The 25,121-nt window shown below is 32.6% G+C and overlaps 1 protein-coding gene across 1 annotated transcript in view; it reads right to left on the bottom strand.

The window, feature by feature from the left end:
- Positions 1–25,121, bottom strand: part of RANBP17 (RAN binding protein 17) — a 358,620-nt gene that overhangs the window by 237,596 nt on the left and 95,903 nt on the right. Inside the window, exon 14 of the mRNA XM_063086918.1 lies at positions 21,106–21,241. Within this exon, the coding sequence (XP_062942988.1) occupies positions 21,106–21,241 (136 nt within the window). The remainder of the gene's footprint in view (positions 1–21,105; positions 21,242–25,121) is intronic.

The raw sequence follows: 25,121 nt of genomic DNA, 5'->3' as shown, positions 1-25,121 counted from the left end.
AACTGTTACTCAGAAAAATTAATGGACTTCCCAAATGTAGAAAGAGCTAGTGAGGAGCCCAGAGCAGGTTTGAGATCTACTTTACTAAAAGCCCAAGCTGCTTCTCACTTCAACACTGCATCTTTATTCTAAATAGATGAATCCTTTCTTAACTGGATTGTTGATAACTATTTTATTTGGGGGAAGAAAAAGAATCACAAGCCAAGTTTCTAGAATATATAGCCTCTATTTCACCACACTATCAGAAATAAATAACCAGAAACAAATAACAATTCCAACCTTGGGTTGCTTTTTTAAAAATTCAAAATAAATTATCATCCTTATCTGTTTATAACACAACAGAGGTTATATGCAATTCTCATTATGATTCCTTCTTAAACTCTGCTAAACTTAAATGAGAGGCATTTGGTACAATCTGAAAAATACTCAGTTCAATTAAAAGTAATTGATGCATGGTGAAATAATTCTTCCCAAAGCTGCTATAAAATCTTCAAAAAAAATAAAGCTACTTAATAATTTTCATCTCCTACAGGCTAGAGAGAAGCATTATTGCATATTAAAAATTGGAGTATAGTTTTCCCAGAGGTAAAAGAAAGTTATTAAAACAACCTATTTATTGTTGATATAACTATCCATTTGTGCCACACAAAAAGTAACAAATTTCAGTACATTAAAAGAAAAGCTAATTAAGGCATAATTAGTATTTTCTGTATTTTGATAATTAGGGGTTAGTTGGCTATTCCTTTTCAAATTTCTATTTGATGCATCCCGACAATGCCTTTAATGAGCAACTAACGCTATCGAATCCCTCATGGCAGAGGAGTTTAGTGACCACTACTACATTACTTTCATTTATCACTGCCTCTTTACCTATAAATTAATCTAGCCCTGTAGCTATGTTGATCTACTTTATATCAATTTCTTCATCCATATCAGCTGAATATGTATGGCATTAACCTCATTTGCTACTTGAGAAAAGCAGAATTAAAATGAGATCTAATTTCTCGTGCACAGCACAATTTCAATACTGTCTGCTAATTTCCACCACCTGTCAGTGTGAAGAGCCTTTACTTTCTTGTAATTAAATAAAACAGTATATTTTTTTAGCAGCTCTGAAAAATACTAATCTTTCAAAAGTGTTCAGTGATCATTAATCATTAGGACAGTAAAGAAGCTTTATTCAGAATGCTCATTTATCCTTTGTTTAAGCTAAAAAAATGTTTTTTTGGCCTTTTCACAGGAAGGAAAAAATAAATATACCAGATGGAATATAAAAAATAACTACTATTTTCCACTACTGTAGTTTCTATTTACCTGGTTTACTGCCACATGGTGGTAAGAGACTTTAATATTACATAACCTAGCGGTACCTAGTTTGATAAAATAAGCAGAAATATAATAAGCACATGCTTTTCTCTGAAGTCAGTGAGAATCTAATAAATGCACTTTGCATACATCTATGTGTAGTATAACCTAAATTTATAAGACTTAGAACATAGTATAATTGGAGAATAATTATTGATATTTAAAAAAATTCATTCAATAAACAGCCCACTATGCTATGAATAAAAATTAACTGTTGCCTAAAAATATCACCTGAACAAAGGCAGTACTATTCAGACTCAGACAATCACAGTTAAACACTTTTAATGGACTTTACTGGATTTCTCAAATATATATAATATAACCAGTGGGAAAAATTTGAAAATATAAAAAAAGAAAGAAAATAATTGCTCAGCGCTCTAATACTAGAGACAACAAATTAATATTTTATCATATTTCTTCTGTCCTTTTGCTAATACATTGGCTTTTATTGTTTTACATCACTGTAACAATAGTTTTCAATAAGCCTAACTTAATTTTTTCTTTCCTAGATATTAGATAAGTACATGAATTAGCAGTGAACAGTATATATTTGAAAAAGAAAAATATAAACACCTCTTCCCCAATATATGAATATCATTAAAATGTTTAACTACTTAACACCGGGCTCTTAGGCTAAACTTACCTATTCCTGGAATACTAACGTGTCTTTGGAAAAATGATTATCTTCTTATACCTATCTTACCAAAAAAAGTATAACATTAGTATAGAAGTGATTAAGTAATTAGCATAGGGAACTTTTAAAGAATTATAAAATAAATGATCAAAAATAAAATGATCCATAATATTACTCATTCAGTTTTGAAGGAAATCTTTGATTATTTTGAAGACTAAAACTCTACTGGAAATATCTCAACCATATTTATTTACAAACTTGTAAGTAATATGACTTTTCCTTATCTTCGCAGGTGATCAACAAGTCTTTATAATATACACTAGGTGTTAAGCATTTGCTGAAGAAGAAACAAAGATATGGGATAGATTATTTATACAGACTGAAAAGCTTCAGGGTTTCTGCAGAAGATAGATACTATCTCATCCTGATTCCCTTCAAGCAAGCTCCTTAAAGCAATTGTGAGCAGAAGAAAGAAAATATTTTCAAGGATGTAGAATGATATTCTCACTGATAACTACTCAGACACTAAATAATAATAAAGATAACCAATTTTAGCACCAGCATCAGAGATGAACACATTTCTAGTAGAAGTACGATAAGGTTTGCATATGACTCATTGAAATGCCAAAGTTAGTGACATGCATTCATACATGACCTTTCGTTAAGCAGCTTAAATATTTTTAAGACAGCAGATTCCACCCCAAGACACCAGTAATGAAGGCTTCCCATTTCCATCTTACAAACTGGTCGGTGAGGTACCTGGCAAGGTCCCTGAATTTTCAAGAACATCCATTTATATCCCAGAAACAAGAACTATCAAATAAATGCAAAGACCATGTATATATCATGAACTGTGGACATATTTAAATTACAGAAAATATTTTTTCAGGGATAAGATTGTATATGATATGCCTCATCTTTTGATTTGTGGGAGGAGATTATCTTGTGCTTTGTGCGTGATTTCCATAAGACTCAATGACTATTAAGAAAAATTACAGACCAATGCAGGAGGTGAAATTTTGAAGTTGTAAAATTTAGTAACTAAAACCACATTTTTTTTTTTTTTTTTTTTTTTTAATATTTGGCTGGTACAGGTATGGAGCCCTGCACTTTGGTGTTACTAGCACCATGCTCTAACCAACCAAGCTAACTGGCGAGCCCTAAAACCTCTTAAATTAGGAATATTCTTTAGTGTTAAAAAGTCTTCAAAGATATATCTTAGTCACGTACTATGTGATATTTAATTTATTATTTTTATTACATCAATTTCTTGCAATCACTAAAAAAATTTCAAAAATCAGAAGTTGAAATAAATATACCTGAAACAGAAAACTTACATATCTCCACCAGAAGAAATTGTCCCCTTCCATCTTACTTTTTCAAAATTTATCAAACTATAATTACCCAAGAGAACGATCCAAAAAATGTGATTCATAATCTGAGAAAGCACATGGAGTTTTACTTTGCACATGTATCCACAGAACTCAAATTGTATAAATGTTTTAGAATTTATAATTATTAAAAATAAATTTTAAAATGAGAAGAAAATATAGATTAATATAGAGTATTAAAAATACTCTGTGGGTAAGCATATATTTCATCAAATAATCACAAACAATCATCATCTTTGTATTCTTCCAGAGTCTAGCATAGCGCTTGGCACAAGGAACAGAAAAGTGTTTAATGTATGTATATAATAAAGAATGAAATAACTATACATATAATTCACTTAAGATTTAATGCCAAATAATGGTATATTTAATCTGGTGGGATAAATGATAAGTCAGCTTTAAAAAAAAACCTAAGCTCATATTTTCCCAAATTACATCCTGTATTTCTCCAGTTTACATCCTAATTTTAATTACTAGTGGCTAAGACTTTAACTTTAGGATTTTCTACTCCAAAACTCATCTAGTGCTTAATGCTCTTGAATAAACACACTTAAATGCACTTAGGGGGCTCATACTTAAAGTGCAACTTGGCAAATCCACTTATATAGCAAAGACATTTTTAAAAAATTATTAGGCCTTTAGTCTATTTTTACTCAACTTTCTGTTTAATAAAGGTATAGAATGTGTAGAATGTGTTTTTTATAATTAATATATATTATGCAGGATGAATTAAGTGGGAAAGGGCATAGAGAAATCTTCTTTAAAAAAAGGTCCTATTTGAATACTGTTGTATTATATTATATACGCATTGGATATATTATACAACTATTGGAAGAACAAATCCCTGAGCAATAAAACAATCTAGCAGTATAAACATTAACTTGGATTATAAGCACTAACCATTCACCAAGAAGGAAAACCTAACTAGGTCAAATAACACTCAATTGCAAAGACATATTACAATACATTTACACAGTATATGGCAGTCTGAAAACAGCCCAGAAATAAAGTTTGAAAAGTTTTAAAACATTTAACAGAAAATCCCAAAAGTCATTGAGCATTATTCTCTAATAGTCAATCTTCAAAATATAATCTTAACTGTCACAGGTACTTTTCCCCTATAATCTGCACGATATACTGTATTTGGTTACTGGAATATTTAAAATGTTTAAATGCTTACTGTATAAAATGTTTTTAAGCTGCTACTTACTTTTTACCAAAGTGAAAATTCTATGCATAAAAGTTATTTTGTAACTGAACTTCCTAAACACTTTTCCCCCAAATTGTGTATCAAATACAAAGGTACATTTTGCCAACAATCAAAATATATCCAACTATCTAAAAATAGCAGCTAGTACATTATTTCAATATCGGATAGCACTTAGAGTTACTGCAATCCATTGAAGTTCCCATCATGAAACGTTTTTCTGTTTCATTATTCAAGTGCTTTCCTACTCAATTTAACTAACTGTTAGTAACATACCATACAGGAGGACCTAACAATTGTAGGGAGAGAATGCCATCTGCTGCTTCATATGTGTACTCAACAGAAGGAGAAAAGCTGGATAGTAAGTAATTACACAAAACAATTTAGAAATCCATATACAGAGATGATGCCTGAAAGTTGAGATAATTCCCATTTTATTTTGGGCAATTTGAAAATACATAAATGAACACTTACTGTCTTAATACAAGTTCCAAGTTATTCCACAGAATTACAAGGATATAGTGTGCTTATATTTCACTAGTTCATGATGCTTATAAATGAGGCTTTTACTCCGGCACTGAGAGCCTGAGTCTAAAGGAAAGGGTCACTTGCCTGGCTGTAACAAAATTATTTCCTGTTTATGAATTACTATAATATCCTACTTATAAAAATGTGACATAAATAAGATGATTTATCATCAAAATGGGGACACTTCTGAGAATGAAAAGTGAAGCTATTAACTAACAATTTTGCCAGGACAAGTGTGAGCCAGGCAAATTTTAGGCAAATCCGGATCTATGGTCACCCTATTTATAAGTTACTATCCACCTTTTACTCCCTCCGGCTTTATAACCTTCCCAATACCTTGAGAACCTTCCTGAAAATCAATTTGGAAATTTTTAGGCAATACCTAGATTGATGAGAACAAAGGCAAAATAATGTGACAAACTAGCACAGGCACTCACTACCAGACAAGATGGTGCCCCAACCCCAGCAGCCTTCAACATGGCCTCATTTTTTATTTTACTTTGTTATACACCATTAGAATTCTTTGGCACCAATAAATATTTTCTTTGAAAAGGCCAAAACCATTCTAGGAGAATTAATTTATATATTAACATGACATCCTTTAATTAGAATGCCTTCCAGTTGACTTCTGGCAGATGCTAGGTACTTGGAAAAAAAGCATATTTGGGATGTGCGTGTGTGTGTTTTGCTGTGTGCTGTGGTGGCGATGGAAAAGAGAGATACAGATCATTTTAGAGAATGAAACTCCTTTGATGGTGACTGGATAGGATGTCAAAACAGGCAGTAAAGAAAGAAAGAGAAAATAAGACTAAATTGTCTATTTCAAAATTTAAATCCAAACAGGGGGAAAAAAACTTACTTCCTTTTCATTTTCTGAAATCCTTTTTGGGAGGCCAGGATTCAGATAAATTCTAGTAATACTATGCCTTATCAGTGTCATTGATTAAATAGCTCTTTGTGCATCTATTTTTTAAAAGAAAATTCATTCTAATCTCTAAACAAACATATTTTCACTAACTTTTGGAATTTCACTCATTGGTGACCTTTTGTAACCAACCAAGGCAAAATTGATGGTTATGGTAAGATTGGCTTGAACAAATAAGGGGATTTAAAGACAAAGTCTAAAACTTCCAACTCTTGGTAGACATTCAGAAGCCAAGATGAGAGAGAGAGAGTGTTTTAAAAGGGCTGCTTCCTTATCCACTTTAAAAATTTTAAGTCCAATTTTAATAGGACTTAAATTAAAATGGATATCTAGTACAAAAATATAATATTTAAAACTTCTCAGTTAAGAAACTGAGACAGTTTATAATTACAGTAAATGGTGGCAAGTACCATATACTAAAATAAGGGAAAGCACTAGCAACATTTGCCAGAGAACTGTTAGATAGAAATAAAAAAGGAAATACTGTAAAATCCTGATAAATTCTAAGAAATAGTCTATATAGAAGAATTTTAACCTTTATATTGTCTCCTAATATTTTAAAAGGGTAGTGTTTACATACACAGTTTAACTATTAGACACACTTTTCATTAGTACATTTTATTCCATGAGCATGTTGGATTACTGTAATTATGTTCCTAAACTCCTGAGAAGATTATTTATGTATCTCAGAAAGAACCCACACAATTGGATGACAAACTGGTTAGTTTGTAGAGGTCTGGATTTGCTATACCTTCTTGCCTAGAGTTCTGGTTATCTAGACAGTAAGTCAGTTGCATATAACTGCCATATGTCTGTCTCCTTTCCCAGACCTCACATTTTTAAAAAACCTTTTCCTCACATCAGTTGTGAATTCATTCATTCTAAAAACATTTAGTGAGAATTTACTGTTAGGCTCTACAATGGCCACTGGAGATACTGCTAGCCTTAGGTATGCTAATCTACAAGGGTTTATTCCAATGTAGAAACTTTAAGGCTTTTGCACATTCTGCTCCTACCTCCTAGAAAACTCATCCCACTTTCCTATCCTTCCAGTGGCTTCAGCTAATTCTTCTGGATTCTATCTAGGAATCTTCTCTCCCAGAAGCCTTTACTGATTCCCAAAATCTGGGCTAAACATCCTGTCCCCTGTGCTTCCGTGACACCAAATGCTTACCATTAACATTGCATGTATAAAACTATATTGTAATTGTCCAAATGAATTTGTATTTTTATTAAAAGTATACATATACATCATTTAAAAAGTCAAACAGTAATAGTGAAAAGCTGCCATCCTCTGACATACTCCTCCCCACATCAAATTCCAATATTCAGTCAACCCACTTTCAACCCGTTAGCTATTTCTTTCACTATTTCCATTCGTTCTTCTAGAAACATGCTGACAGAAGTATTTCTTGATTTTTGAATTTTAGCTTTTGTCTCTCTAACATATTTATGACAATGTACATATTATTTACTACCAAGGTATATAACACCATGATTAAATTTCCTTTCTAGTACATATGTTTAGTTTGACTTTTTTTGTGTGTGTGTGGCTGGCCAGTACAGGGATCGAACCACAGACCTCAGTGTTACCAGAACCAACTGAACTAACAGGCCAGCCTTGACTTACTTCTCATTTACCCAAGTTTTCTATGTTTCTACCTACTACTAATCCTCAAACGCTGTTACAGATTTGTAAAACTCAACTCTTCTCAACGTGGTCCAACACATCAGGTAATAAATCAGTTCCTTTAAAAAAAAAAAAAGAAAGAAAGGAAAAAAAAAAAAAAAAACAACCCAATGACCTCCCACCTATTCCATTTTAAACTGGTTCCTTAGACTCTCTCTTATGTTAGATCCCCCAATTCTCAGATCCCATGCCTTCTTTTCTCTTTTCTGGGTTCACTTTCTTAATTGGGTGGAACATAGCCTGGTAAAGGAAGTAGAGTTTGAGGCTTTGTCTGACTGAAAATGTCTTCATTCTACCTTCATACTTGTTTAGGTTTTACTGAACATAAAATTTTAAGCTGGAGTTCATTTTTTCTCAAAACTAGTGGGGCATTGTTTCACTGTCTTCTATTTCTAGTATTGCAACTGAGGTCAATATAATTTTCATTCCTTGTTCTTTGAATGTGACGTATTGTCTCCCTAGAAGCTTTTAAGATCTTCTCTTTTTCCCTCCCTGATGATGTGAACTTCCAGTGATGAGCCTTGATATGGATCTTCTTTCACTCACTGTGCAGAACCCCTGCATAGTCCTTTTCAATATGAAACTTCTCATCTTTCATTACAGGAAAATTTCTAGTACTCTCTCACTTTCTCTTACTGGAACTCCCATTAATCCAATGTTGGATCTCCTAGATTGTCTAACTTTCTTTGTCTGTTTTTTTTTTTTTTTTAAATTAGAACTTTCTGTTCTCATTTCTGGGTGATATCTGCTACTTTATCTTCCAAACCTACTAAGTTTTAATTTCTGTTATCATCCCTTAAATTCCAAAGAGCTCTTTATTCTCCAAATCATCTTTTTAATAGAAACTTGTTTCACAGTTGCAATATTAATTTATTTTATTTTCCTCCAATTTCATATTTTAGGTTTATCTCTTTGATTTTCCTATGAGACTTTCTTCAAAAGGCTGGCAGTTGCCAACTGTCTGTTCATTTAGAACAAGTCACTCAAGATCAAATAGAAGCTCTTTGTTCACAACAGGGCTTCTCATCCAGCGAACTTCACTATAGGGTCATAGGAGGTTAGGCTGATTTTTAATTGCGCATTCCCCATATCTGTATCCACAGGTCTCTGTCTTAAATAAGTTTCCTCATCACCAAAGCATTTCACCCCCGCCCCTCCCCCCAAATTCACTAATATCCTGCTTTGAGGTTTTAAGCATAGCTAACAGTTTATTATAGTCATGACTAACAAAATGTCCAGGAGTTTTTTCACTCCAGTATCTCATACTTATCCCTAGCTGTTCAAACTTCCATAAAGAAATTTCCTATCTCCTGCAAGAACTTGGGAGAGGGAGTCTCTCACTGTGCTGGGGTAGGTAGGGGCTCTGGGAGTCTAATTCTAACATACACTTTAAATCAGTTCTAATATTTTTAGCCAAACCCTGAACATTCAAAGGTATTTAGTGTCTCCAAGTTCTGAGGTTTTTCAGGATTCTTAGTGTAAATTATCTGGCTAACTATTGGTTTTCTTCACTGCAAGAATTTACGGTTCAGCTCTCTCAGGAACAGTAAGACACATACTATTTATATGCCCCGGTTGCTAACCATGTCTTTAATCTTCTAACATTTCTCTTATTTTTTTCCTTGGAAGTATATTTTTTATTCCTCTACTGTCATTACAGTAGGGCTTCAAGGGAAGAGGAGGATAAATGTGAATATTCAGTTTTCTATGTTTAACTACAGTTCTTACAATTATTTTTTTGTAGATTAAATATTTCAAATATAGAAAAAGGCATAAAATATAATAAACACCCATGCGCACACACCATGTAGACTAAGAAACTATTATGGATACAGCTAAAGTGTGTCTTCTTCCCTAATTCCATTCCCCTTCTCAACCAGAGATAACCGTTAAGTGCTTACCAATCCCATGTACATCTTCATGTTTTTACTATAGACAGAATTCATGAACATACAATATTCTTAACATATTTGATATAGGTAGTATAATACACATATCTTTGTAGAACTTTTTCTGATTTATCCAAAAATGAATGCAGTTTTAGATCATTCATTTTCATTGTTACATAGTCTTATTATATGACTATACCATAATTTATCCATTCTCCTGTTAACAGGCAAGTTTCCTATTTTTTTTCCCCATAATTACACAACAGACTTCTATAAATAATCTTTTATAAAAAAATGTTATTGAGGTATATGCACAAATATACTTAATGAGTTCCGTGAATCTTTACATATGCATGCACTCATGTAAGCCCCATTAAGATAAAATATTTCAAGCCCCCCAGAAGCCTCCTTTGTTCACTTTCTCAGTCAAAATACTCTCACTACCCAAACAAAAGTAACCACCACTCTGACTTCTATCACATAAATTAATTTTGATTGGTACTGAAATTGGTAAGTGAAACCATAAAATATGTATACTTTTGTATCTGACTTTTTCATTCATCATCATGGTTAAATTGATTATTATAAATTCATCATCATAAATTTATCCAAATTTTTGTGTGTGGCACAGATTTTTTCTTTCTTTAAACTGCTGTGTAGTATCACATCATATGACTACACATTAATTTATTTATCCACTTGACTATTGATGTATACTCGGGTTGCTTCCAATTTTTAGATATTGTAAATGAAGCTGCTATGAACATTCTTGTACATGGCATTTGGCAGACATAAATGAACTTCTTCTGGTTAAATATCTAGCAGTAGAACTGATGAGTATAAGGTAGACTATGGTCAGCTGTAGTAGGTATCACCAAATAGTATTCCAAAATGATTACATCAATTTACACTTCTACAAGCAACAAAAAACAGTATCATGTGTTTCACACCATCATCAAGGCTTGGTTTTATCAGTCATTTTCATTTTTAGCTACTTGCTGGATATACAGTGGTATTTCACTTAGGTTTTAATGAATATTTCTCCGGTAATGACTAATGATACAGAGCATCTTTTTATATAAATATTGGCTATTTGAATACCTACTTTCAATGTTCCTGTTTAAATCTTTTACTCATTTTAAAAGTGACTTTTTACCTTTTTTAAAATTTGTTTTGGTAACAGCTTTGACACATTCACCTTCTGTATAATTCACACATTTAAAAGTGTACAATTCAATGGTTTTTAGTATATTCACAAACATGTACAACCATCACCACAATTTTAGAATATCTCAACACCACAAAAAGAAACCCATTATCTTTTAGCCATGCCCAATCTCAAATAATCCTAGCCCTAGGCATCCAATAATCTACTAACTATTTCTAAAGATTTGTGCCTATTCTGGACATTTTATATAAATAGAATCATATAATGGTTTTTTGTGACTGGCTTCTTTCACTTCACATGTTTGCAATGATCATCTACGTTGTAGCATGTATCAGTACTTCATTCCTTTTTATGGCTGAATAACATTCCATTTTGTTATAAACCAAATTTAATCTTTCTATTCATCAGCTGATGGACATTTGAATTTTTTCCACTTTGTGGTTAGGAATAATGCTGCCATGAACAATTATGTAAAGTGTTGATGTATATGTGTAGTTTCATTTCTCTTGGGTATATACACAGGAGTGAAATTACTGGATTATATGGTAACTCTATGTTTAATTTTCTGAAGAACTGCCAGACTGTTTTCAAATTGGTTGCACCGTTTTACATGACCTCTAACAGAGTATGAGAGTTTCTATTCTTCCACATTCTCAATCAAAACTTATTACCTGTCTTTTTTTATTATATCTATCCTAATGAGTGTAAAGTGGTATTTCATTGTAGTATTGACATGAATTTCTCTGTTAACTAATGATGCTGAACATCTTTCCACGTGCTTATTGGCCATTTGTGTATCTTCTTTGGAGAAATGTCTATTCAGAACCTTTGCCCATTTTTTAATTGTATTATTTATCTTTTTATTATTGAGTTGTAAAAGTTCTTTACATATTTTAGATGCAAGTCCTTTACTGGATATATAATTTGGAAATATCTTCTCCCATTGTGTGGGTAGTTTTTACTTTCTTGATGTTGTCCTTTGAGGCACAAAAGTTTTTCATTTTGATGAAGTCCAGTGTATCTATTTTTTCCTTTGGCTGCTTGTGCTTTTGGCGTCATATCAAAGAAACTATTACCCAACCCAAAGTCATAAAGACTTACTCTTAGGTTTCAAAAGTTTTATATTTTTAACTCTCACATTTAGGTGTGACTTCATTTTGACTTAATTTTTGTGTATGTTGTTCATTCTTTTGCATTTGAATATCCACTTGTCCCAGCACCATTTGTTGAAGACTATTCTTTTGTCACTGAATTGTCTTGGTACCCTTTTCAAAAATCAACTCACTGCAAATGTGAAGATTTATACCTGAACACTCAATTGTATTTCATTCATCTATATGTCTATTCTTATGCTAGTACCACACTGTCTTATTACTGCTGCTTTTTAGTAAGTTTTAAAACTGGGAAGTGTGAATCTTCCAACTTCATTCTTTTCCAAGATTGCTATAGCTATTCTGAATCCTGCTAATTTCATATGATTTTTAGGATAAGCTTGTCAATTCCTGCAAAGGAGACAATTACCATTTTGGTAGAGATTGTGTTAAATCTGTAGATCAATCCAGAGAGTACTGCTGTCTTAATATTATCTTCTGATCTGTGACCATCGGATATCTTTCCAGTTATTAGATTACCTTTAATTTGTTCTAATAATGTTTTGTAGTTTTCAGATTATAAATTTTATACTTTTTGTTAAATTTATTCCCAAGTATTTAATTATTTTGATGCTACTGTAAATACAATGTTTTGTTCGTTTCATCCTCAGGTTTTTCACTGCAAGTGCGCAGGTAGTCAAATGATTTTTTATGCTGATTTTATATCCTGCAAACTTACTGATGTTAATAAATTATAACAGTTTTCAACGGATCCTTAGGATTTTCTATATACAAAATCATGTCATCTGCAAACAGAGAAAGTTTTAATCCCTCCTTTCCAATCTAGATGCCTTTTATGGCCTTATCTCCTTAGCCAGAACCTACAGTACAAAGTTTAAAAGTGAAAAGAATAGCCATCCTAGTCTAGCTCCTTAACGTAGGGAAAAGCATTTATAAGATGCTGGATTTGGTTTGCTTATTTTTTTTTCCACCTATATTCATAAGAGATATTGGTCTGTAGTTTTCTTCTGTGATATATTTGTATGATTCTGGTGTCAGAGCAATACTGGCCTCACAGAATAAGTTGGGAAGTGTTCCCTCTTCTACTCTGAGGAAGCACTTGTGAAAATTGGACTTAATTCTTTAAGGGTTTGGTAGAATTCACTAGGAGAGCCATCTGGGTCTATGATCTTCGCTGGTAGTCTGATTACTAATTCAATCTCTTTAGTTTTATGTATGTTGAGATTTCTGTATCTTCCTGAGTCAGTTTCAGTAATTTATGTCTTTCTGGAAATTTGTCCATTTCATCTAAGTCATCTAATTTACTGGCATCCAATTGTTCATAGTTTTACATTACAATACTCTTATTTTTGCAAGGTCAGTAGTAATGCTCACTACTTCATTCCTGATTTTAGAAGACTTTGAGTCTTCTATTTTTCTTTGTCAATATAGCTAAAGTTTTGTCAATTTTGTGGACCTAACAAAGAACCAAATTCAGGTTTTGTAGGTTTTTGATATTGTTTTTATTATATCCTTCCTTCTGTGCTTTTGGATTAGCTGCTGCTTCTTTTTCCAGTGTGTTATGTCTATTGACTTGATAGCCTTCCTCTTTTTTAATGTTTGGAGCTATAAATTTATCCCTAACTAATGCTTCAGCTCTATCTTATATGTTTTGGTATGTTGTCTCTTCATATTCATTCACCTGAAAGTATTTTTTAATTTCCCTTGATATTTCTTCTTTAACTAATTATTTTTTAGAGCATATTGTTTAATTTAAACATATTTATGAGTTTCCCAAATTTTTTTCTGTTATTGATTTCTATTCATTCCATTGTGGTTGGAGAACATACTTTGCATTATGTCAATCCTTTTAAATTTATTAAGTTTTCTTTTATGGCATAGCATGTGGTCTATTCTGAAAACTGTTCCGTGTACACTTGAGAAGAATGTATATCCTGCTGTTTAGAGGTGGAGTGTCCTATGGATGTCTGTTAGTCTAGATGGTTTACAGCGTTGTTCAAGTCTGCTATTTCTTATAGATCTTCTGCCCAGTTATTCTATCCATATTGAAACTAGGGCATTAAAATCTTCAACTATTATTGTTATTTCTATCAGTTGTTGCTTCATGTATTTTGGGCATTGGCTGTTAGGTGCATACATACTGTAACTGTTCTATCTTCCTTACGAATAGACCCTTTCAGCATTTTCAAACATCCTTTATCTCCAGGGATGTTTTTTGTTTTAAAGTTTATATTGTTTGATATTAGTATAGCTACTCTAGCTTACTTATGGTTGCTGTCTGCATATCTTTTGCTATCCTTCTACTTTCAATCTATTTGTATCTTTGAATTTACAATATCTCCCATAGATAGTATATAGTTGAATTTTTTAAAAAATCCAGTATGATAATCTGTTAGTGGAATTGTATAATCCATTAATATTTAATGTTATTATCAATATTACTGGATCTATGTCTGCCAATTTTACTTTTTGTTTCCTGTATCATGGGGTTTTTTTTGTTGTTGTTCCTCTATACTTCCTTTACAACTTTATTTTGCATTAATTGAATCTTTTGTAGTGCAACATGTTAATAACTTTAATAATTTTTTCACTACATATTTTTTGTTATTTTCTTAGTGCTCTAGGGTGTATAATATACTTGTTATCAGAATCTACTTCACATTTACTAAATCAATTCCAGTGAGACATAGAAATGTTACTCCTATATAGCTCTATTCCTTTTTCTCTCTTTTTGTAATGATTTTGTTGTGTCTTAACATATTACACCTCTATATATATTACAAACCCAACAATAGATTATTATAATTATTACACTATGGAATTTTAAGTATTTTGAAGAAGCTAAGAGAAGAAAGGAGAGCAAGTACATGTTTAAAGTGTTTGTCATATTAACTTTCTTATTTACCATTTATGGTTTTCTTTACCAATTCTTGTGGATTTGAGTTACCAACTTGTATCATTTTCTTAGCCCACAAATTTGCTCCCACCCACTTCCTTTGTGCTGTTATTGGCAAATATATCTCTTTATATGTTATAGACCATGAAGACTGGGTGTGTGTTTATGTGTATACACATACATACATATAAGGTGTAATACACAATTGCTTTTTAAATCAGGTAAGAGAAGAAATATGCATTTATACTTTATTTTGTCACTGCAAAATTACTTTCACAAGTGTTCCTTTATTTTTTCATGTGGATTAGCATAAATTTGTCTGGAGTCACTTGATTTCAACCTAAACTATTTCCCTTATTATTTCTTATAAGGTAGCTCTGTTAGGAATGAATTCTCTTAGTTTTTGTTTATCCATTGTCTTTATTTCTCCTTTGTTTTTGAAATATAGTTTTGCTGTATATGAATTTCTTAGTTGTCATTTTTTAAAAAATTTGAATATGTTATCCAACTGCCTTCTGGCCTCTCCTATTTCTAAAGAGAAGTCAGCTATTAATTTTACTGAAGTTCCCTTATACGTGAGGCAGTTTTTCTCTTCCTGCTTTCAAAATTTTCTCTTCATCTTTCAGCATTTTACTATGTTATATTTTTGGGTGTCAATCACTTCATGTTTATACTACTTAGAGTTTATTGAGTTTCTTTGATGTATAATGCTTTCCATCAAATGTGGCAAGTTTTAAGCCATTATTGCTTTAAATAATTTTTTCTGCTCCTTTCTTTCAGTCTTCTCTTTCCGGTACTCTTCTACCAGGTACTCCATAGTATGTTGGTGCACTTAATGGTGTCCCACGTTTTTCTGAGGCTCTGTTCATTTTTCTTTATTCTTTTTTCTCTCTGTTCTTAGAATAGTGCTATGGTCTCTGAATGTCTGTGTCCTCCTAAAATTCATATGTTGAAACATAATCCTCACTGTGATGGTTGTAAGAGACAGAGACTTTGGGAGATGATTAGGTCATGAGGGCAATGGGATTCGTGCCCTTATAAAAGATGTCCAGGGGAGCTTATTTGCACTTTCTACCAGGTGAGGATACATGAGAAGTCACCATGTATGAACCAGAAAGGAAAAGGGCTCTCACCAGATACGGAATCTGCTGGTGACTTGATCTTAGACTTTCCAGCTTCCAGAACTGTGAGAAATAAATGTTTGTTGTTTATGTACTTTTTCATAGCATCCCAAAGGACTAAGACAATGATTAACTGGCCATTGTGATTTCTTCTGCAAACTGCTTACTCATATAATTTGCCCATCTCTCCACCATGTAGTTCTTCTCTTATTTATTCATAAAAATTGTTTGTATAATTGAATATTGACTCTCTTTAAATTACATGCATTGCAAATATTTTCCTAGCATATGACTTTTCTTGTTACTTTGTTCATTGTGTCTTTTCATTATAGGAATTTTCACTTTCAATATGGGTAGAATTTATCAACCTTAGGTTTAGAGTTTGGGTTTTTTATGTCTTGAAAAATTCTTCCCTATCCCTAATCATAATCTCCTGCTTTTCACCTTTAGAGTCCCCTAACCTACACAGAACTGATATTTGTATGATGTGAAATCATAATCCAGATTTTCACATACAGAAAAACAAATGAAATGTCTCAGCAGCATGTATTTAAGTTTATTTCTTCCTTATTTCATCATATACTGTTTGAACGCATAAATGGATAAATTTTATAATTTTTCCTTTATTTGCCCATGTTTCTCATTAATTAAAAACTTACTGGGGAGATGGACCATCTTATTTGCCATTTCATCCCTGGCCTTAATATATTGCTTATTAATAGTCATTGAATAATGAGCAGAAATAAGCAAGAGGAAAAAGACACAGCAGCACATATATATCCTATCATAGAGTGGAATGAAGTGTCAAAAGAAAGGTAGAAAAGTTAGGCAAAGTTTGACCATAAGGAGGAGTTTATTTTGTAAATAATGAAAAACTAATAAAGAATTTTAAGCAGAGAAATGGCACAGGAAGAAATGTGTTTCCTAAAGATTGGCAAAACTTAATAGTCTGAGAAAAGCAAGTGTTATGACAATACAGAACAATGGAAACACATGCCTACTCTGGTGGGGGAGGGAAAACAAACTGTCATAACACTTAGGAAGGCAACTTGATAATCCTAGTAAAGCTATACATTGTACAGCTCAGTAATTTCCATCCTATTATTAATCTACACAAAACTCTCACACATGTATGATGAGACAGGTACAAGAATGTTTACTGCAGTATCGTTTCTAAAACTAAAAAGCTTGAAACAACCTAACATATACCAGCAGAAAAAAATAAGTATATAATGGCATTGTAACACACTGTAATACCATTTAATAATTAAAATAATTAGAACTATATGTATCACTATCGATAAATCTCAAAAACAGTGTTGATCAAAAAAGGCAAGTTCCTGAGGCTCCAAACTACATATTCTTTTATATAAAGTTAATAGTACTATGTTTTGTTTATAAATACATATAAATGTGGAAAAAGGACAAAATCATAAATGAGAATAACACTAAATTTAGGACAGTGGTTACTTTTAGGCAAGAAACAAGAGAAACAGAATCAAAGCAGCAACAGGATCATTAATGTTTATTCAAAAACATACAGATCTGAAGCTAATATTCAGCTAAGGATTAAGATTTGATAAAGCTGAGTGACACGTGTACGAGTGCTTACTACATTATTCTCTCTTGTTTAATAAGGAAGAAAAGATTACTCTAGTGGAAATATGGAAAATGGCTTGCAGCAGGAAGAAGCAAAATAGAAACATAGAGGGCAATTAGAATACTTTTGAAATCCAGTGAAAAATAACAAGCAGTGACAATGAGGATAAAAAGAAGGGGTAGGAGAAAGGAGTGAACCCAAGAGATACTTAGAAAATAAAATCAGCAGGATCAGGTGACAGATCAAAAAGTTAAGTGCAAAGGGGAGATTTTGAGTTCAATCTCATTCTTTCTAAAAATGGGAAAGTCGGACGAGAGGGTTTTAGAAGGTAGTGATTTCCTTTTCAGAATGTGATGAGTTTGAAGGGCTAATGCAATATCCCAGTGAAAAGATCCAGTAGGAGGTAACATAGCAAAGTGGTTAGCAGCACAAACTCTGGAGTCAAGTGTCCTGGATTCAAATCCAGGTTCAATCACTTAAACACATTAAAACAAATCCAAGCCTCAGTTTCCACAGTTATAAAAAGGGAGGGTGTTAATATGATAATTATTTTTATAGCAGTTTCTGTGAGAATGAAATTAGATAATTCCTGTCAAGTTCTGAGCAAAACATTTGGCACAGACTAATCATTCAATAAATGCCTACGGCTACGATTTATGACTTTTCTTTCTCACCTACAGGACATACTTCTAATACATACATCACTAAGAACTCTTCAGTGATTCCACCTTAGTTCCCAAAGCATTTATTTCTATAAATAACTTTCTTTGTACATACAGGCTTTTATAAAATATTCGAGATGTTTAATATTATACCTTATTTAAAACTCCAAATAATTTCATTCAAATTAGCATCATTTTCCAACTCATTAATAGACCCTTTATTACCTGAGAGTACAATACATGGGATGTCCAATTCCTAAGGAATTTTACTAAATATGTACATTTAACAAAGCATACAAGCAATATGCCAGGCCCTTGAGGATGATAACAACAAACAAGGCAAAAATAGTCCTAACCAAAATTACATTCTATACATGTTTTGCTAATAAACAATTATAATGCAGTGTTAAAAATGCTAAAATAGAGGAATATGGATATTACCAGAACACAGACAAAAGAAACTCTCCCAGAATTTGAGAGTTAAGAAGGGCATCCTAAAGAACGGAGTGTCTGATTTGAAAGGTAAGAAGGAGCTGGCAGAATAAGACAGAGAAGTGAAAGTTAGATATAAAAAAAATAGTGTTCTAGGCAGAGGGAACATTTTGTTCTAAAACCCAATATTGAGAGCGAGCAGACTCAAAGGAGCTGGAAAAAGTGTAGTACACATAAAGTATGCAGTGCAAGAAAGGAGTACTAAAGCATGAAACTGATGACATGCACAGAAGAGAGATTGGGAAGAATCTTGTAAGTCATACTCTACATGATGTAACTACATGACATAATGCTTTAAAGTGCTTAGCACAGATCCTAGTACAAAATAAGTGTGCACTAATTAATTGTTAAATATTATTCACTTAACTATTATCTAATACTTTCCCCATCGAACAATACCCTCACCAAGAAATATCTTCTGCCTAGTCTTCCTTAGTTGGTTGCCAGAAAAATAGTACAGATGGTACTTAATAAATGTCTGTTCTCTCATTAGTAAAACGGGAACAGTAATACCAACCCTGCAGGGTTGTGATAAGGAATAAAGAGGAATAAAGAGTTCCTAGAAGAGTGACAAGACATATATTAAGAACCCAAATAAATGGTTTCTATTAAGACAGATTGGCAGACGAAGTGGAAAAATTGAAAAGTGGGGAAGCTTTAGCTTCACTTTGAGATTATGAAGTAGGAAAATCTTAGAAGTGAAGTCACCTTAGGACTAACCTCTCTTTGACAATAGGGTAAGATACACGCACCAAAAATGTTCAAGTTATAATAAAAGAATCAACACCAGTCCGATAATGTATTTATTTTTCCCTCATATGCAAGCTTTTTCAGAAAAGAAAAAGAAAAACTAGTTTTCTATAATTCACTTTTTTTCACAATTAGTGTGTGTGTGTATCAAACAAAAATTTTGGGAAAACATTTTCAAAATTTGACTACACTAAAAGAACTAGTTTCATTTTACATTTTTCTTTCCAAGTACTTTAAAAACAATAATTAGAAGACTTTTCGGGAAGGAGGGGAGTCGGGGAAAAAAAAAAAGAAGGCTTTTCTACTCCATATCATACTGTTTTGATTTAAGACCCAGACCAAATGGATATTGGATTAGTAATGTTTCAGGCATATTTATTTTTGCAAAAAGCAAAATAACAAATTCTCTGGGTACATTAAAAAAGACAATTTATCATAATTTGATTTACATTCAATCTTCAAGTAACACATCTGGGATTTAAAAAGAGGTAGCCTCTTTTAAATTGTAAAATTGTATAAATAAAAGTCATCAATTTTATACCATGTAATTTTTGTCTGATCCTAATTTGTCTTACTGACAACCTAAAACATTTATTTCTAGCTACTCCTTTTTCTTCCTAATGGTCTCATTCAGTGGCAGCTAAATTCTAAAAAAAATCTTGATATTAATCCTAAATGGCAATAAAATGTCACAATATATTTGATAAAAGAAGCATAAAGCTACATCACTTCCTTAAAAAGAGAAGAAAATCTTACCTGAAATAAACTAAAGGGTAATCTTAAAGCCAAACAAATTTTTTTCACACTACTGTACAATTATCATTACAGAAAATCAAAAGTGAACTGAATGTTAAGCTAAATTTTCTAGGATGAAAGAGCTCAATTGATATAAAAAGCTTATTTTAGAAATATCAAATAAGAGATCCTTCAACATTACTAAAACAAACTATAAATCCAAAAGAGATAAGAATATCTTTAGGACTTCTTACTGAGAAAATTTTAGAGTTACTATTCCAGAAAAAAGAAAAAGAAAAAAAAAAAAAAATCTCATGGAACTTAGTGTCGTAAGTATTACTAAATACCTGCATAGGGTTCACATAAATGCCCTCAATTATCCGTCTATGCTTCAAGATAAATTCGTCTAAACATGCTGATACTAAACTTTCAATTATCACACTATAAGTATTCCCCACATTAAGGTGACTTAACGGAAATCTCTCAAAGCTACATCAAATTCTCCTAGTGCTCATAAATAATCATGTAAAAATGCAAGGAATGAGTGAAATATACTGGAAACTACATATATAAGTGTCCAAATAACCCCAGAACCACTAAAAGAGCAAATCTTATGTTTCAGTCTTGAAAGACAATACAATAGGGCACATCCATTAAAATGTTTAAAATAATCTTAACTATTTAAGGACTATCCCTGTAAAAAATATTTACTACCTCTCTGCCAATTAACCTTCAAAGGTAATGGTGAATCTAGGTATAAAACAAGCAAATTAATTTCATATTGCATTTCAATGCCAATTTATGAATTGATTTCAACTGATCAATTAAATTTCTTATGTAGAAATTTCCCAAATATATCATGAAGCTTAGGTCTATTATATGTGTATGTCTTTCTTCATCTCCAATAACATATTTTTAAATCTCTAATAGTAAAACCTACCTTTGAGGTTCTTTGCAGTTGATCACCAACATATGTTTTACGAAACTGATCCAAGAACCACAGAATTGCAAGCTCTATTTTCTCATTAGAACACTGAGACAATCCAGTATCCATTAAAGAAATAAGCTGAAAAACTCTTCATGAAGAGAAAAAAAAAAAAGCTTCAGTATAAATTTTTAGAGACACAGCATTGAAACATTTATCATAAATGGAATACAATATATAATCACTGCAAAAAGTGGGAAAATACAAAAACATATAAAGAAATTATTTTTAAAATCATCTAAAAGCCTTCCACTGAGATACTATAATTTGATCTAATTCCTTCTAATCCTTTTTCCCTAAGAAACACATGCACATGAACACAAACCTATATATGTACATACAGATATTATTTTACTAAAGCTTTATTTATATAAACACATGGCATATACATATAAATACATAATACATATATAGATATAAATAAATATGTGTATATATAAATTTTTAGTAAGAGAGGAATGATATTGAATGTGTAGTTTTGTATTTTACTTTTTCTTTTAACTTTATAAATAATCCTAAATAATTCTAATTTCATCCTAAACAATTAAATATTTGGGGGTCACACTACCCAAAATTCAAAAATATATCAAGAGGTACACCCAACAAGGTACAGCAGTGTCTTAGTGAGTAATAAAATTATACCTAAAATAAACGACAGGTGCTCTTAACAAAATCAAGTATTTCTAATACTAATAAAACACTATGATTATCAGAAAATCATAAATTTTCCATTGTTACTATAGAAACTATTATCAGAAAGTCATAAATAAACAGAAGGTTAAGGTAAATTTCCTAGAGAAAGGGCTTAATTCAATATAATGAAAAGCTTAGTCTAGAATTTTCAAAAAAAGAAATCCTTCAACTTTACATATTTTCATTAACATTTTCCAGTGGATGGCTGCCAAGTGCCTTGCACTAACAAAACCGTTATAACAAATTTTTAAGAGAAAGAAGTAGATGTTGAGGAAGCAGTACGCTTTTCTAATCTGCACAAAGGTAGTTGTGCTTAACCCTGACCCAGTTCCATCCATGTATGCACACATGAACATATACACATAAATGGTTAATAATTTATATGTCCTTCCAGAAATTTTTTTATGTATTTGCAGGCAAATACGACTATATAGTCTCCTCCCAACCCTTTTAAACACATGAGAAACATACATATGATTCTAAGCCTCGTTCTTTTTTTTTTTTTTTTTTTATTTTGTCGATATACATTGTGGCTGATTATTGCTCCCCATCAACAGAACCTCCCTCCCTTCTCCCTCCCCCCCTCTCCCCAACAATGTCCATTCTGTTTGCTTGTCCTATCAACTTCAAGTAACTGTGGTTGTTATATCTTCTTCCCACCCCTTTTTGTGTGTGTGTGTGTGTGTGTGTGTGTGTGAATTTATATATTCATTTTTAGCTCCCACCAATAAGTGAGAACATGTGGTATTTCTCTTTCTGTGCCTCACTTGTTTCACTTAATATAATTCTCTCAAGGTCCATCCATGTTGTTGCAAATGGCAGTATTTCACTCGTTTTTATAGCTGAGTAGTATTCCATTGTGTAGATGTACCACATTTTCCGTATCCACTCATCTGATGATGGGCATTTGGGCTGGTTCCAACTCTTGGCTATTGTAAAGAGTGCTGCGATAAACATTGGGAAAGAGGTATACCTTCGACTTGATGATTTCCATTCCTCCGGGTATATTCCCAACAGTGGGATAGCTGGGTCGTATGGTAGATCTATCTGCAATTGTTTGAGGAACCTCCATACCATTTTCCATACAGGCTGCACCATTTTGCAGTCCCACCAACAATGTATGAGAGTTCCTTTTTCTCCGCAACCTCGCCAGCATTTATCGTTCAGAGTCTTTTGGATTTTAGCCATCCTAACTGGGGTGAGATGGTATCTCAGTGTGGTTTTGATTTGCATTTCCCAAATGCTGAGAGATGTTGAGCATTTTTTCATGTGTCTGTTGGCCATTTGGATATCTTCCTTAGAGAAATGCCTATTTAGCTCTTTTGCCCATTTTTTAATTGGGTTGCTTGTTTTCTTCTTGTACAGTTGTTTGAGTTCCTTATATATTCTGGATATTAATCCTTTGTCAGATATATATTTTGCAAATATTTTCTCCCACTCTGTTGGTTGTCTTTTAACTCTGTTAATTGTTTCTTTTGCTGTGCAGAAGCTTTTTAGTTTGATATAATCCCATTTGTTTATTTTTCCTTTGGTTGCCTGTGCTTTGGGGGTCGTATTCATGAAGTCTGTGCCCAGTCCTATTTCCTGAAGTGTTTCTCCTATGTTTTCTTTAAGAAGTTTTATTGTTTCAGGGTGTATATTTAAATCCTTAATCCATTTTGAGTTGATTTTAGTATACGGCGAGAGGTATGGATCTAGTTTCATTCTCCTGCATATGGATATCCAGTTATCCCAGCACCATTTGCTGAAGAGGCAGTCCCTTCGCCACTGAATAGGCTTGGTGCCTTTGTCAAAGATCAGCTGACGGTAAGTGTGTGGGTTGATTTCTGGATCCTCTATTCTATTCCATTGATCGGTGTGTCTGTTTTGATGCCACTACCATACTGTTTTGGTTATTATAGCTTTGTAGTATAGCTTAAAGTCAGGTAGTGTTATGCCTCCAGCTTTATTTTTTTTGCTCAGCATTGCTTTGGCTATGCGTGGTCTTTTATTGTTCCATAAAAAAGTCTGGATAGTTTTTTCCATTTCTGAGAAAAATGTCTTTGGAATTTTGATGGGGATTGCATTGAATTTGTATATCACTTTGGGTAGTATGGTCATTTTCACTATGTTGATTCTTCCAATCCAAGAGCATGGGATATCTTTCCATCTTCTTGTATCCTCTCTAATTTCTCTCAGCAGTGGTTTGTAGTTCTCATTATAGAGATTTTTCACCTCCTTGGTTAACTCAATTCCTAAGTATTTTATTTTTTTGGTGGCTATTGTAAATGGGCAGGCTTTCTTGATTTCTCGTTCTGCATGTTCACTATTGGAGAAAAGAAATGCTACTGATTTTTGTGTGTTCATTTTGTATCCTGCTACTGTGCTGAAATCATTTATCAATTCCAGCAATTTTTTTGTAGAGGTTTTAGGCTGTTCGATATATAGGATCATGTCATCTGCCAACAGGGACAGTTTGACTTCATCTTTTCCAATCTAGATGCCTTTATTTCCTTCTCTTCTCTGATTGCTCTGGCTAGTACTTCCAACACTATGTTGAATAGGAGTGGTGAGAGTGGGCATCCTTGTCTAGTGCCTGTTCTTAAAGGAAAAGCTTTCAGCTTTTCCCCATTCAGGATGATATTGGCAGTGGGTTTGGCATATATGGCTTTAATTATGTTGAGATACTTTCCCTCTACACCTAACTTATAGAGGGTCTTTGTCATGAATGAGTGCTGAACTTTATCAAATGCTTTTTCAGCATCTATAGAGATGATCATATGGTCCTTGTGTTTGAGTTTATTAATATGGTGTATCACATTTGTTGATTTGCGTATGTTGAACCAACCTTGCATCCCTGGGATGAATCCCACTTGATCGTGGTGAATAATTTTTCGTATGTGTTGCTGTATTCTGTTTGCTAGTATTTTAGTGAGAATTTTTGCATCTATATTCATCAATGATATCGGCCTGTAGTTTTCTTTTTTGGTTATATCTTTACCTGGTTTGGGTATCAGGATGATGTTTCCTTCATAGAATGAGTTTGGGAGATTTGCGTCCGTTTCTATCTTTTGGAATAGTTTGTAGAGAATCGGTATCAATTCCTCTTTGAATGTTTGGTAAAATTCTGCTGTGAATCCATCTGGTCCTGGGCTTTTCTTTGTTGGGAGCCTTCTGATAACAGCTTCAATCTCCTTTATTGATATTGGTCTGTTCAAATTTTCTACGTCTTCATGGTTCAGTTTTGGGAGCTTGTGTCCAGAAATTTATCCATTTCCTCCAGATTTTCAAATATGTTG

Source organism: Cynocephalus volans, chromosome 2 (genome assembly GCF_027409185.1).
Source record: "Cynocephalus volans isolate mCynVol1 chromosome 2, mCynVol1.pri, whole genome shotgun sequence".
NCBI classification, from domain to species: Eukaryota; Metazoa; Chordata; class Mammalia; order Dermoptera; family Cynocephalidae; genus Cynocephalus; species Cynocephalus volans.
The sequence above is the reverse complement of the archived record's forward strand: the minus strand, read 5'-3'. Positions and strand labels throughout refer to the sequence as shown.